Here is a 16,265-nt window from a genome sequence, read left to right as displayed (position 1 = left end):
AAGGTTTGGGATGAGTTGGACTGCAGAGTGAAGGAGAAGCAGCCAACAAGTGCTCAGCATATGTGGGAACTCCTTTAAGACTGTTGGAAAAGCATTCCAGGTGACTACCTCATGAAGCTGGTTGAGAGAATGCAAAGCTGTCATCAAGGCAAAGGGTGGCTACTTTGAAGAATCTCAAATATAAAATATATTTTATTTGTTTAACACGTTTTTGGTTACTACATGATTCCATATGTGTTATTTCCTAGTTTTGATGTCTTCACTATTATTCTACAATGTAGAAAATAGTAAAAAAAATTAAGAACACCCCTGGAACTTTGGTACTGTATATAAACTGAACAGTACCGGACCCAAAATCGAACCTTGTGGAACGCCACATGTGATGTGTATTTTCTCTGAATTATGTTCACCAAGGGTGACAAAAAAAAAACTATTGACCGGTTAAATAGGTCCTAAACAATTTAGAACTGGACCAGAGAGGCCAACCCACCTCTTCAGTCTGTCCAGAAGGACATCATGGTCAAAAGTGTTGAATGCAGCACTTAAATCCAGAGGACAGAGAGCTGTTTGGCATCTGTGTTGGCTCTAAGATCATTTACCATTTTAACTAAGGCTGTCTCTGTGCTGTGGTGGTACCTAAAACAAGACTGGATTTTTTCCCAAAAACTCTTTTAGCTGTTTGAAAAACAATTTCTCCAGAATTTTGCTTAAGAATGGAAGGTTGGAGATTGGCCGACAATAGCTAAAAGCTGAAGAATCTAGATTACTTTTCTTCAGAAGGGGTTTCACCGTAGCAGTCTTTAGTGCAGTGGGGAAAGTGCCTGTGAACAGGGAATGATTAACAATAGCTTGCACTTCTTCAGATATGCAATTAAAAACTGTTTTGAAGAAGGTGGTGGAGATAGGATCGAGAAGGCAGGTAGAAGGCTTAAGTTGTGATATCACTTTCCTGAGCATGTCTGTGTCAACCAGGGAAAATAAATCCATAGTGCCTTTGCGTGGTAGGCTAGGGCACATATCAAACATCTCATCAGGTCTTGCTTGACTGATACCCAGCCTAATGTTTGTTATCTCTGAAATATGCTGCAAACTCATCACATTTAGATGTGGAGGAAAGTTCACATAGGTTTGTGGAGGTAGGATTTATTAGGCCATCAATGGTCGAGAAGGGCACTCTCTAATTATTCTGATCATTAGTGATCAAGTTAGAAAAATGAGCCCATCTGATATTTCTAATTGCCTTGTTATATATGCCAAGTTGCTCTCTCAGAATATCATAATGGACCTGCAACTTTGACTTTCTCCACTTCCGCTCTGCCTTTCTGCAATTTCTCTTTTAATTTATTAGTTTCCTCACTCATCCAAGAGGCTCTCCGTTTGGATGTGGCCTTTTTCGACTTTACTGGAGCTATGGTTGCCCTTAATTTGCTATTAAAATTATCAACTAAATCATCACGAGGAAGGCAGAATACGTGATGGAGTATTGTTCATACACTCAATCAAATCTGTAGCAACTTCAGAGGTAAGATAGCATTTCTTAATAATGTGTTCAGTATTACCCTGTGCTATGGGAAAAAAGGTAGTAAAAAATACACTGTGGTGATCAGATAAAGTAACATAAACAATAGAGGATATGTCAACAGAAAGTCCCTTGCTAATAACCAGGTCCTGAGTATAGCCACAGTTATGAGTGGGCCCAGTAACAGTGTTGGATAAAGTCCATAGAGCTCAAAAGATTAATACAGTCAATGGCCTTGGAGTCAGTCTCTTTGTCAACATGAATATTAAAATCACACAACACAATGATTTTATCATAGTTCTCAAGGACAATAGTTCAGAGAAATCAGTAAAGAAAGTGGGGCAGTGCTTTGGTGGTCTATACAGGGTTATGGCCAGCACTGGTGGCTGACATTTAAATAGTATAGCGTGATGCTCAAAAGACCCAAAGTCACCAAATGAAATGTCCTTGCAGCTGAGAGCATTAGTAAAAATAGAGTCTGTCCCCCATCCTTTTTCCCTTTTCTGATAGAGTATGAAAAGCTGTAGTCCGGGGGGGAGGTTTCAATAAGAGCGGCACTACAGTCTGAAGACAGCCATGTTTCAGTGAAAAACATGCAATCAACTTTGCGCTCAGTAATGAAGTCATTCACGATAAAGGTTTTACTAGTGATTGCTCTAACATTTAAAAGTGCCACATTCAATGAGTGTGGGCCACTCTGCCCCTGGGGCATCTGCCTAGAGGTAACCAATGGAATAACAAATCGAATTTTATTTGTCACATGCGCCGAATACAACAGGTGTAGACCTTACCGTGAAATGCTTACTTACAAGCTCTTACTAACAACCAAATTATTAACGTTACAACCACGTTTTCTGATATTCTCCAATCTAGCAGAATTGTAGGAGAGTTTGTATAAACTCACTAGAAGGCGGAGTTAAAGGAACATAAATTAGGTTACTCACAATAACCATAGTGCCATTTCTATAGGAGTTGATATGGTTTCCAAGTCATCTGTTGCTTATTCTGACAGGGAGAACTGGAGCACCACAAGACCCTGTCTTTCAGTCTCTAAAACAGTTTGTGAGAGTTTGTGATGTTGCTGGAAATAATCCTGGAACCCCTGAGGTTAGGGTGAATCCTATCTCTTTTAAAAACTGCTGGTTGCTCCCACAGCAAATCAAAGTTGTCACAAAAAGAGACATTCCTGTCATTGCAAAGTTTCTTCAGGTACTCGTTTAGTGCAAAAAGTCGGCTGAAACGTTCCGAACCCCTTCGGTAGCATGGGAGGGGGCCAGAGATAATTATCTTCCCTGTGCTAGCGAGGGTCTTTAAAAAATGTTTGTAGTCCTCCCTCAGTTCCTCAGAACGCCTAAAACGAAGGTCGTTAAAACCTACGTGAGTGACGATGGTGTCAATATTGGAGTAGTTGGGCAGAACCGTGGGCAGGAGAGAGTTGATGTCATGGACACGGACTCCTGGGTGACAGTGGACCTTGGTCGGTCCACAGACCGTAGGCAGGCACCTTTGTTTTTAATCCCTTAATGTTCTTCTTTGATCTGATTTTAGTAGCTAGCATTTCAATGGCCATAACGAATAGATATGGTGACAGCGGACACCCTTGTTGAACTCCTCTTGACAGTTCAGAACTCTCTGAGAAGTAGCCATTGTTTACTATTTTACACCTGGGGTTGCTATACATTACTTTTACCCATTGAATAAGAGACTCAAAATGTATATATAAATCCCATTTGCACTTAATCAAAGGCCTTCTCAACATCCGTTATGAATACCAGGCCTGGCTTCTTAGATCTTTCGTATTGTTCTATTATTTCTAGTAGTTGTCTTTTATATTGTCTCCAATGTATCGTCCATGTAAAAAACCTGTCTGATCAGAATGAACAATACCTGGTAAAACCTTTTTAATTCTGAGTGCTATGCATTTTGCCAGTATTTTTGCATCACAACATTGAAGTGTAAGAGGCCTCCAGTTTTTTAGATGGACTGGATCTTTATATTTGCCATCTGGGTCTTGTTTTAGTAATAGTGAAATCAGACCTTCCTGCTGAGTACCTGACAGACCATTTTTATAGGAGTAGTTAAAACAAGCTACTAATGGAGCTTTGTGTCACGATCGTTGGAGGAAGTGGACCAATGCGCAGCGTGATGAGTGAACATACTTTTAATTGATTCACCACACGAAGCAAAACAACAAAACGATACGTGAAGTCCTAGGTAACAGACACAAACCATACACGGAACAAGATCCCACAAAACACTGTGGAAAACAGGCTGCCTAAGTATTGGTCCCAATCAGAGACAACAAGCAACAGCTGATACTCGTTGCCTCTGATTGAGAACCACCCCGGCCAACACAGAAACACATGAGCTAGATAATCAACCTAGAACACAAAACACATAGAAACACACGCTGGCTCAACATAACAGAGTCCCAGAGCCAGGGCGTGACACTTTGAGTACATCAAAAAAGGCTTGATATACCTCTACATGTATGCCATCAAGCCCTGGGGTTTTTCCAGACTGAAACGGTTTAACTGTCTCAATAAGTTATTCCTCTAATTTGGCCTTCGCATTGATATTTTTGTGTATTTGTTAATTAAAATTTTTTTTTTTTTTTGGAAAGAATTCCTTAAAGTAATCGTCATTCAGAGAGTGAGGAGGAGACTGAAAAGAAAACATCTGCTTAAAGTATTTAGCTTCCTCTTTTAAAATATAATTTGGAGAGTCATAGATGAATCCGTCTTTAGTAACGAGTTTCTGCAAATTATTTTTGGTAGCGTTCCTGTGTAGAATATTCAGGAAGAATTTGGTAGGGGTGGTGTTAGATGGGTGATGAGCAGTGCCTGGTTTTCTCCAGACATAGCGATTTGCTTTTTGTCTCATCAGACACAGAATATTTTGCCTTATGCTCTGAGTCTTTCACGTGCCTTTTTGCAAACTCCAGGCGTGCTGTCATGTGCCTTTTTCTCAGGTGTGGGTTCCATCTGGCCATTCTCCCATAAAGCCCAGATTGGTGAAGTGCTGTAGAGACAGTTGTCCTTCTGGCAGGTTCTTCCATCTCAGCCAAGGAACTCTGTAGTTTTGTCCAAGTGGTCATTGGGTTCTTGGTCACCTCCCTGACCAAGGTGCTTCTTATCCGGTTGCTCAGATTGGTCAGACGACCAGCTCTATCCAGTCTAGGTAGTTCCATATGTTTTTCCATTTTCCAATGATGGAGACCACTGCTCTTGGAAACTTTCAACACTCTAGAAATTGTTTTATACCCTTCCCCAAATATGTCTAATCACAATTCCATTATGGAGATCTACGGACAGTCCCTTGGACTTCATGGTATACAGTAGTTTCTGCTCTGACATACACTGTAGGACCTTATATAGACAGGTGTTTCTTGCTATATCATGTCCAAACAATTTAATTGGCCACATGTGGACTCTAATCAAGTTGTAGTGACATCTCAAGGATGATCAAAGGAAATTGGATGCACCAAAGGGGTGTGAATACTTATGTACAGTGGGGGAAAAAAGTCTTTAGTCAGCCACCAATTGTGCAAGTTCTCCCACTTAAAAAGATGAGAGGCCTGTAATTTTCATCATATGTACACGTCAACTATGACAGACAAAATGAGAAAAAGAAATCCAGAAAATCACATTGTAGGATTTTTAATGAATTTATTTGCAAATTATGGTGGAAAATAAGTATTTGGTCAATAACAAAAGTTTCTCAATACTTTGTTATATACCCTTTGTTGGCAATGACACAGGTCAAACGTTTTCTGTAAGTCTTCACAAGGTTTTCACACACTGTTGCTGGTATTTTGGCCCATTCCTCCATGCAGATCTCCTCTAGAGCAGTGATGTTTTGGGGCTGTCGGTGGGCAACACAGACTTTCAACTCCCTCCAAAGATTTTCTATGGGGTTGAGATCTGGAGACTGGCTAGGCCACTCCAGGACCTTGAAATGCTTCTTACGAAGCCACTCCTTCGTTGCCCGGGCGGTGTGTTTGGGATCATTGTCATGCTGAAAGACCCAGCCACGTTTCATCTTCAATGCCCTTGCTGATGGAAGGAGGTTTTCACTCAAAATCTCACGATACATGGCCCCATTCATTCTTTCCTTTACACGGATCAGTCGTCCTGGTCCCTTTGCAGAAAAACAGCCCCAAAGCATGATGTTTCCACTCCCATGCTTCACAGTAGGTATGGTGTTCTTTGGATGCAACTCAGCATTCTTTGTCCTCCAAACACGACGAGTTGAGTTTTTACCAAAAAGTTACATTTTGGTTTCATCTGACCATATGACATTCTCCCAATCCTCTACTGGATCATCCAAATGCACTCTAGCAAACTTCAGACGGGCCTGGACATGTACTGGCTTAAGCAGGGGGACACGTCTGGCACTGCAGGATTTGAGTCCCTGGCGGCGTAGTGTGTTACTGATGGTAGGCTTTGTTACTTTGGTCCCAGCTCTCTGCAGGTCATTCACTAGGTCCCCCCGTGTGGTTCTGGGATTTTTGCTCACCGTTCTTGTGATCATTTTGACCCCACGGGGTGAGATCTTGCGTGGAGCCCCAGATCGAGGGAGATTATCAGTGGTCTTGTATGTCTTCCATTTCCTAATAATTGCTCCCACAGTTGATTTCTTCAAACCAAGCTGCTTACCTATTGCAGATTGTCACGCCCTGGCTCTGGGGACTCTTTAATGTTGAGCCAGGGTGTGTAGGTTTATTGTTTGGTTTTCTATGTGTTTCATTCTAGATCGTTTATTTCTATGTTGGCCAGGGTGGTTCCCAATCAGAGACAGCTGTGGCTCATTGTCTCTGATTGGGGACCATACTTAGGCAGCCTTTTGGCATGTATGTTTTGTGGGATCTTGATCCGTAAGGTTTGTTGTTTAACCTAGGACTTCACGTATCGTTTGTTTTGTTGTTTTGGTTCGTGTTGTACATTTAATAAAGTATGTACGCCTATCACGCTGCGCCTTGGTCCGCTTCATCTAACGACCATCGTGACAGAAGATCCCACCATAAAAGGACCAAGCAGCGTGCCAAGCAGGAGGAGTTGGCGATGTCCCAGGTGGGCGAATGGTGGTCTTGGGAGGACATATTCGCGGGCAGAGGGCCCTGGGCAAAGGTACAGGCCCTGGCAAGAGAGGAGAAACGGCACCAACCGTGCCGACGACGGACACGTGAGAGGCAACCCCAATAATTTTTTTGGGGGGGGGCACACGGCATGGACGACGGGGCTGCTGGAGGCAGCTACAGGGCACATCGGCGATTTAGGAGAGGAGGCCACCAGGTTTGGGGGGCTGGAAGGGTGGTTGGCGGAGCCTAGAGGTAGAGCAGAGTCAACTCCCCGTACTCAGGCTAGGCAGCGTGAGACTGGGCAGGTTCCAAGTTATGCGGAGCTACGTACTGTGCCGCGAGTGTTCCGGCACAGTCCTGTACGTCCTTTGCTAGCACCACGCACGTGTCGTGCTAAGGTGGGCATGCAGCCAGGACGGAGTGTGCCGGCTCAACGCTCGTGGCCTCCAGTACCCCTCCTCGGTCCCGGATATCCTGCGCCAGTGTCACGTGCTGTAGTGTCAGAACGAGTGCACAGCCCTGTACGTCCTGTGCTGATGCCTCACACAGAGTGTGTGGAAATAGGCATTCAGCCAGGACGGGTTGTGTCAGCTCTCCGTTCCAGACCTCCAGTCCGTCTCCACAGTCCAGCCCGGCCTGTTCCTGTCCCTCGCACCAAGCCTGTGGTGCGCGGCCGCCAGCCCGGTCCGGCCCGTTCCTGCTCCCCGCACCAAGACAGTGGTGCGGCGTCGTCAACCGGTCCGGCCCGTTCCTGTCCCCCGCACCAAGCCTGTGGTGCGCGTCGCCAGCCCGGTCCGGCCTGTTCCTGCTCCCGCACCAAACTAGTGGTGCGCTCGTCAGCCCGGTCCGGCCCGTTCCTGCTCCCCCGCACCAAGCCAGTGGTGCGCGTCGCCAGCCCGGTCCGGCCTGTTCCTGCTCCCCGCACCAAGCCAGTGGTGCGCGTCGTCAGCCCGGTCCGGCCCGTTCCTGCTCCCCGCACCAAGCCAGTGGTGTGCGTCGCCAGCCCGGTCCGGCCTGTTCCTGCTCCCCGCACCAAGCCAGTGGTGCGCGTCGTCAGCCCGGTCCGGCCCGTTCCTGCTCCCCGCACCAAGCCAGTGGTGCGCGTCGTCAGCCGGTCCGGCCCGTTCCTGTCCCCCGCACCAACCTGTGGTGCGCGTCGCCAGCCCGGGTCCGGCCTGTTCCTGCTCCCCGCACCAAGCCAGTGGTGCACGCGTCGTCAACCGGTCCGGCCCGTTCCTGCTCCCCGCACCAACCAGTGGTGCACGTCGCCAGCCCGGTCCGGCCTGTTCCTGCTCCCCGCACAAGCCAGTGGTGCGCCGTCGTCAGCCCGGTCCGGCCCGTTCCTGCTCCCTGCACCAAGCCAGTGGTGCGCGTCGTCAGCCCGGTCCGGCCCGTTCCTGCTCCCCGCACCAAGCCAGTGGTGCACGTCGTCAGTCCGGCACGGCCTGTGCCTGTTCCACCGGTGCCTGGTCCGGCACCGGTCAGCTGCTCCACTCCGGAGCCAGAGCATTCCGCTCCACCGGTGTCCAGTCCAGCTCCGGCCAGCGGGGCCAGACCAGACCAGGGGCGCTACGGGGGGGTGGAAAGAGAGTGGTGGTCACGCCCGGAGCCGGATCCGCCGCCGAGGCGGAATGCCCACCCGGCCCCTCCCCTGTTGTGTTTGGTTGGCGCGGTCGCAGTCCGCACCTTTGGAGGGGGGTACTGTCACGCCCTGGCTCTGGGGACTCTTTAATGTTGAGCCAGTGTGTGTAGGTTTATTGTTTGGTTTTCTATGTGTTTCATTCTAGATCGTTTATTTCTATGTTGGCCAGGGTGGTTCCCAATCAGAGACAGCTGTGGCTCGTTGTCTCTGATTGGGGACCATACTTAGGCAGCCTTTTGGCATGTATGTTTTGTGGGATCTTGATCCGTAAGGTTTGTTGTTTAACCTAGGACTTCACGTATCGTTTGTTTTGTTGTTTTGGTTCGTGTTGTACATTTAATAAAGTATGTACGCCTATCACGCTGCACCTTGGTCCGCTTCATCTAACGACGATCGTGACACAGATTCAGTCTTCCCAGCCTGGTGCAGGTCTACAATTTTGTTTCTGGTGTCCTTTGACAGCTCTTTGGTCTTGGCCATAGTGGAGTTTGGAGTGTGACTGTTTGAGGTTGTGGACAGCTGTCTTTTATACTGATAACAAGTTCAAACAGGTGCCATTAATACAGGTAACGAGTGGAGGACAGAGGAGCCTCTTAAAGAAGAAGTTACAGGTCTGTGAGAGCCAGAAATCTTGCTTGTTTGTAGGTGACCAAATACTTATTTTCCACCATAATTTGCAAATAAATTCATTAAAAATCCTACAATGTGATTTTCTGGGGGGAAAAATCTCAATTTGTCTGTCATAGTTGACGTGTACATACGATGAAAATTACAGGCCTCTCTCATCTTTTTAAGTGGGAGAACTTGCACAATTGGTGGCTGACTAAATACTTTTTTTCCCCACTGTAAATAATATATTTCAGTATTTCATTTTCAATACATTTACAAAAATGTCAAAAAACATGTTTTCACTTCGTCATTATGGGGTATTGTGTGTAGAGGGGTGAGATTTAAAAAAATATTTAATCCATTTTGAATTTAGGCTGTAACAACAAAATGTGGAATAGGTATGAATACTTTCTGAAGGCACTGTTTTCCCTAGGCCTATGTAAATGTTACCGAAACCCCGCCCATTATGTCACAGCAAGCCAATCGCGTGGCCTATCGCAGGCAAAACTCCGGCTCTAGCTCATAGATCGAGAAAAGCCGACTGAACTAGTTCTGGAGGACAAGGTTGACATAAGTTTACCTACCAGCATTTCGTGTGTTTTTTTTTTAATAGTGGACGGATCGGAATTCACCGTTCCAACTAGAAAGTCCAGTCCGACAGCGCGAAATGACACAGGAGCTTGTAAAGTAAGTACACGGTCCAGTTGTGTTTGGTGTAGGCTATATGTACACTTGTAGGCATACACTGGTCCACAATAACGCGCAGCAGCTTTTAGATGACAAAGGATACATTTTATATTTAATTATCACAGTTGTTAGGGGATTGATGAGCTTCCTCGACTACCCATGTCGCCTAGTTTTAAGAATGATAGTTTTAGTTGGCAAACTGTCTAAGGAAATCTATTCAATGAATGAATGTCACTATATGATTGTGCATTGAACTTCTCAGGCATACAATGTGTGCTACACACACAAACACACAGGCACACAATTAAATTGTGCAATTTCTGTACAAAAGTAATGTCTTCTTGTATTTAAACAAAACAATGGAAGTCATTTGTAATGACACAGTCAGCGCGTTGAAGACCTGTCTTGCTGGTAGAGCAGGATCCGAGATCTGGCTACTTAGCCTCTTTGCTCAGGGAGACCTATGCTTGACGTTAGATGGCTGCATTCCCACGGGATGTCCGCGGGACATGCGGGTCCTTACAGAGATCATTGCGGCGCGGTTGGTATTAACACTTACATTCCCTCCTGTTCACTCTATGGGACTGCTTCTGTCCGTGTACATTGAAGAGGTTAGGACTATTATTGGGCATAACTGTAAGTCGCTCTGGATACGAGCGTCTGCTAAATGACTGAAATGTAAAAATGTAATAATAACAGAGATGCAGTGTTCCTCCGTTTTGTACCCTCTGGTATAGATAGAATGGTCTTCAAGATCTGTAAATTTTTTTAAACTCCCAACAACTATTATAACCCACACCCCTTTCACGTATATTTCGTTCGGTTTGAATAGACTGGGAGTGAATATTTCTTCACTTGTCTCCTTAGCTACCAGTTTACATTATTACAATTAGCAGTGTCACACACTTTGCCTGACCACAACATCTGGACTGTCCCACTGTGCAGAAAGAGGGGGATTCTGAAATTAATGTTGTACTGTGCAGAAAGGGGGGAGGGGAGGGGAGGGGGGGTCGGAACTTAATGTTGGATGTCCCACTGTGCAGAAGAGGGGGGTTCTGAATCTGAACTTAATGTTGGACTGTCTCACTGTGCAGAAAGAGGGGTGTTCTGGTGTTCCAGAATGAGCCATCGTACAGCGGTGGTCAGCGGCAGGCACTCATGGAGGATGACGAAGAGTGGAGGACCTTCCTAGAGAACCCCCTGACCGCCGCCTCCAAGGCCATGATGGACATCAACGGAGATGAGGACAGCGCCAATGCTCCCCTCTATAACTACTATAAGGTACCTCATATATACCTACTACTACTACTACTATTACTACTACTACCACTACTACTACATAGCTACTATACTACTACATAGCTACTATAGTACTACTACTACTACTACATAGCTACTATACTACTACTACTACTACATAGCTACTATACTACTACTACTACTACATAGCTACTATACTTCTACATAGCTACTATACTATAAATGTATTATAAGTACCGCCATAGATGTATATAGATGTATTGTAGATGTATATAGGTGTGACAATAATGTATTATACTACATTTCTAGGTGCCACGAGACAAGAGAACGACTGGACAGCCCAAAACAGAAGTGATTGTGGGCGATGCTGATCCAAACAAAATGTAATGAATCTCCTTAGTTATTATTATGTTTTTATCCAGTTATGACTTGGCATAGTTTATTTATTGTAAATTGAGAAAAAGTGTGTTGAAGTAAAGAAAGCTGCGTTCTGAGATAACCTTTACTCTGATTATCACCTTTTCAGGAACTTCATGGTGCCACTCCAAGACTCTCCCCTGGCCATGACAACTCTGAGGACCGTCCCTCGCAACACCGCGGCCCAGGGCAGCAGCCAACCCAGCCGGAGGGACAAGACCCGGGCTCTCTACCCAGCCTCAAACTCCATAGTCTGCCTCTCCACCACCTCCACCTCCAGCCCTCCCCCCTACTCCTTCAGCCCAGAGGGGACCCTGGCCCTGCACTCTTTCCCCGTTTGCTCCCCCCCTGGTTCCCAGAGTTCCCAGTCGGATGGCATGGCCTTCAGTCGCCAGCTCAACCACAGCCAGTACAGCCCCAGAGCCCAGAGCCTCACCCCCGACTCCACCTACACAGAGTCCTACAAGGACAGCTCCAATGAGGTAGGTTCTCCTACTTTTACTACAGAACCAGATAGAACTAGAGCATCATTTTACACTGAGCAGCGCAAGCCCTTCCTGGAGCTGTGCTGCTTACACCCAGGTTTCATTGAAAGTAAAAGTAGCAAGCCTGTGAGACTCTGCCTATTCACTTAGCTGTATGGAGCCATTGAGGCATCATCCATATTTTCATTGATCTATGGGTTGTAGTGTAATATGTAATGGTCACCTACACAGATTATTATGGCTGCGTCCCAAATGGCACCCTATTCCCTTTAAAGTGCACTACTTTTGACCAGAGCCCTATGGTAAAAATAAAAAATACAAATAGTGCACTGTAAAGGGAATAGGGTGCCATCTGGGACGCCACCTATTTCTATGGTGCTGATGTTCCCCTGGATTGTGTTGTTGTGACGCACAGGTCTTCCCTCTCTCTGAGGAGGTCCAGCTACGTATGGCCTCCATCCCTCCCGGTGGATACCCTTACTACAGATCCACAGTAAGGTAACGTACTCAGTCAAACATGGGATACTGACAGTCACTCAGTATTATTATTTTTTTAACCGTCAGGGTATATTGAACCAGCAGAAAATACCATAACTTCACTGACACTATCTCTAATCAAACCTTATCTTAAGTCTTACCTTAATACAAAGTTGCAATATGTAACTTTTTGGGCGACCCGACCAAATTCACATAGAAATGTGATTTATAGATCTGTCAATCATTGAAAGCAAGTCTTAAGAAGCAGTAGATCTGTTCTATATGCTCTATTTACAGTGGCTTGCGAAAGTATTCACCCCCCTTGGCATTTTTCATATTTTGTTGCCTTACAACCTGGAATTAAAATAGATTTTTTGGGGGGTTTGTATCATTTGATTTACACAACATGCCTACCACTTTGAAGATGCAAAATATTTTTTATTGTGAAACAAACAAGAAAAAGACAAAAAAACAGAACTTGAGCGTGCATAAATACATTTTACATTTTAGTCATTTAGCAGACGCTCTTATCCAGAGCGACTTACAGTTAGTGAGTGCATACATTTTCATACTGGTCCCCCGTGGGAATCGAACCCACAACCCTGGCGTTGCAAGCGCCATGCTCTACCAACTGAGCTACACGGGACAACCCTGGCATATTCGTTGGAGAGACCAAATTATGGCGTGTTAGGCCACGTTCACACAGGCAGCCCAATTCAGATTTCCCCCCCCACACTATCACAGATCTTTTCACATCAGATATTTTTCAGAGCTGATTGGTCAAAAGACCAATTAGTGAGAAAAAAAATCTGAATTAGGCTGCCTGTGTGAACGCAGGCCAACACACCATCACCCTGTCTCTCCAGCGAATATGGGTTTATGAGATTCTAGAACAAGACCTTGAATATTGTTCCAAGAAGGCGTAGAGAGGTGTGTGTGAACACAAACATAAGTAATCTTAGGTCCAGATAACTATTCACCCCCCCAAAGTCAATACTTTGTAGAGCCACCATTTGCAGCAATTACAGCTGCAAGTCTCTTGGGGTATGTCTCTATAAGCTTGGCACATCTAGCCACTGGGATTTTTGCCCATTCTTCAAGGCAAAACTGCTCCAGCTCTTTCAAGTTGGATGGGTTCCGCTGGTGTACAGCAATCTTTAAGTCATACCACAGATTCTCAATTGGATTGAGGTCTGGGCTTTGACTAGGCCATTCCAAGACATTTAAATGCTTCCCCTTAAACCACTCAAGTGTTGCTTTAGAAGTATGCTTAGGATCATTGTCCTGCTGGAAGGTGAACCTCCGTCCCAGTCTCACATTTCTGGAAGACTGAAACAGCTTTCCCTCAAGAATTTCCCTGTATTTAGCGCCATCCATCATTCCTTCAATTCTGACCAGTTTCCCAGTCCCTGCGAATGAAAAACATCCCCACAGCATGATGCTGCCACCACCATGCTTCACTGTGGGGGTGGTGTTCTCGGGGTGATAAGAGGTGTTGGGTTTGCGCCAGACATAGCATTTTCCTTGATGGCCAAAAAGCTCAATTTTAGTCTCATCTGACCAGAGTACCTTCTTCCATATGTTTGGGGAGTCTTCCAAACGTGTTTGCTTATTTTTTTCTTTAAGCAATGGCTTTTTTCTGGCCACTCTTCTGTAAAGCCCAGCTCTGTGGAGTGTACGGCTTAAAGTGGTCCTATTGACAGATACTCCAGTCTCCGCTGTGGAGCTTTGCAGCTCCTTCAGGGTTATCTTTGGTCTTTTTGTTGGCTCTCTGATTAATGCCCTCCTTGCCTGGTCCGTGAGTTTTGGTGGGCGGCCCTCTCTTGGCAGATTTGTTGTGGTGCCATATTCCTTCCCATTTTTTTATAATGGATTTAATGGTGCTCAGTGGGATGTTCAACGTTTCTGAACTTTGCCCCTGACCTGTTTGGAGAGTTCCTTGGTCTTCATGGTGCCGCTTGCTTGGTGGTGCCCCTTGCTTAGTGGTGTTGCAGACTCTGGGGCCTTTCAGAACAGGTGTATATGCAGCTGTGGAAAAAATTAAGAGACCACTGCAAATTTTTCTTAAATCCTCATCTCTACATGTATGACAGCCATTCCATTCCAGTGTCTGTTGAATTCCATCACAGGCATACCTCATTCTACTGAATTAGGTACTGATTAGGTGATCACATGAAACAAATCTTATTTAACGAGGAAAAGTATAAAAACCACTGCTGTGGTCATCACTATCCTCTTGCAATAGGACCAGCTGGATGGCAAAAACAGTGCTAATAGTACCTCAAAAGTAATATTAATCAAAAAATAACTATTGACCATGCCAAAAGAGTTGAAAAGGAATGTTTTGAGTGAGGAAAAGAAGGGTTCAATTCTGGCTTTACTGGCAGAGGGATACAGTGAGCGTCAGGTTGCTTCCATCCTTAAAATGTCAAAGACGGCGGTTCATAAGAACAAGGTCAAGCAGCAGACATTGGGGACAACAAAGCTACAGACTGGCAGAGGGCGAAAATGACTCTCTACTGACCGGGATGACCGCCAGCTAGAAAAAAGCCCTTCATCAATGATAAGCAAAGAAGATCCAGGCTGAGGTTTGCAAAATACCATAAGGATTGGACCGTAGAGGACTGGAGTAAGGTCATCTTCCCTGATGAGTCCAATTTTCAGCTTTGCCCAACACCTGGTCGTCTAATGGTTAGACGGAGACCTGGAGAGGCCTACAAGCCACAGCGTCTCGCACCCACTGTGAAATTTGGTGGAGGATCGGTGATGATCTGGGGGTGCTTCAGCAAGGCTGGAATCGGGCAGATTTGTCTTTGTGAAGGACGCATGAATCAAGCCACGTACAAGGTTGTCCTGGAAGAAAACTTGCTTCCTTTGCTCTGACATTGTTCCCCAACTCTGAGGATTGGTTTTTCCAGCAGGACAATGCGCCATGCCACACAGCCAGGTCAATCAAGGTGTGGATGGAGGACCACCAGATCAAGACCTGTCATGGCCAGCCCAATCTCCAGACCTGAACCCCATTGAAAACTTCTGGAATGTGATCAAGAGGAAGATGGATGGTCACAAGCCATCAAACAAAGCCGAGCTGCTTGAATTTTTGCGCCAGGAGTGGCATAAAGTCACCCAACATCAATGTGAAAGACTGGTGGAGAGCATGCCAAGACGCATGAAAGCTGTGATTGAAAATCAGGGTTATTCCACCAAATATTGATTTCTGAACTCTTCCTAAGTTAAAACATTAGTATTGTGTTGTTTAAAAATGAACATGAACTTATTTTCGTTGCATTATTCGAGGTCTGACAACACTGCATCTTTATTGTTATTTTGATCAGTTGTCATTTTCTGCAAATAAATGCTCTAAATGACAATATTTTTATTTTGAATTTGGGAGAAATGTTGTCAGCAGTTTATAGAATAAAACAAAAATGTAATTTTTACCCAAACACATACCTATAAATAGTAAAACCAGAGAAACTTATAATTTTGCAGTGGTCTCTTAATTTTTTCCGCAGCTGTATACTGAGATCATGTGACAGATCATGTGACACTTAGATTGCACACAGGTGGACTTTATTTAACTAATTATGTGACTTCTGAAGGTAATTGGTTGCATCAGATCTTATTTAGGGGCTTCATAGCAAAGGGGGTGAATACATATGCACGCACCACTTTTCCGTTATTTATTTTTTAGAATTTTTTGAAACAAGTTATTTTTTTCATTTCACTTCACCAATTTGGACTATTTTGTGTATGTCCATTACATGAAATCCAAATAAAAATCTATTTAAATTACAGGTTGTAATGCAACAAAATAAAAAAAACGCCAAGGGGGATGAATACTTTTGCAAGGCACTGTATATGCTTCCCCTTCTTAAGTTTAGTTTTTGCATCTTTTACTTTAGATTTTGTACACCAGCTTCAAACAGCTGAAAATACAATATTTTTGGTTATTGAAAATACATTTCACAGCGGTTTAGATGGTACAATGATTCTCTGCACTTTGCATGGCTTGTTTTGTCACAAACCAGAAAATGGCAGCGCGATTTCTGCAAATTGCACCTTTTAAGTTTTAATTCTGCCTATCGA

The 16,265-nt window shown here is 44.9% G+C and overlaps 1 protein-coding gene across 2 annotated transcripts in view; it reads left to right on the top strand.

Moving 5' to 3' along the window:
* Positions 1 to 9,402: 9,402 nt before the first annotated feature.
* The window catches only part of LOC121552773 (grainyhead-like protein 1 homolog), an 18,603-nt gene continuing 11,740 nt past the window's right edge, over positions 9,403 to 16,265 (top strand). For both annotated transcript variants that reach the window (XR_005997296.1, XM_041865805.2), the window contains exons 1-5: positions 9,403 to 9,537; positions 10,632 to 10,818; positions 11,107 to 11,180; positions 11,324 to 11,696; positions 12,115 to 12,197. Coding sequence is in view for 1 of the 2 variants with exons in the window: in XM_041865805.2 (XP_041721739.1) it covers positions 9,518 to 9,537; positions 10,632 to 10,818; positions 11,107 to 11,180; positions 11,324 to 11,696; positions 12,115 to 12,197 (737 nt within the window). In the remaining variant the exon portion in view is untranslated. The remainder of the gene's footprint in view (positions 9,538 to 10,631; positions 10,819 to 11,106; positions 11,181 to 11,323; positions 11,697 to 12,114; positions 12,198 to 16,265) is intronic.

Source organism: Coregonus clupeaformis, chromosome 36, assembly GCF_020615455.1.
Source record: "Coregonus clupeaformis isolate EN_2021a chromosome 36, ASM2061545v1, whole genome shotgun sequence".
NCBI classification, from domain to species: domain Eukaryota; kingdom Metazoa; phylum Chordata; class Actinopteri; order Salmoniformes; family Salmonidae; genus Coregonus; species Coregonus clupeaformis.
This window is presented reverse-complemented; position numbering and strand designations above follow the sequence as displayed.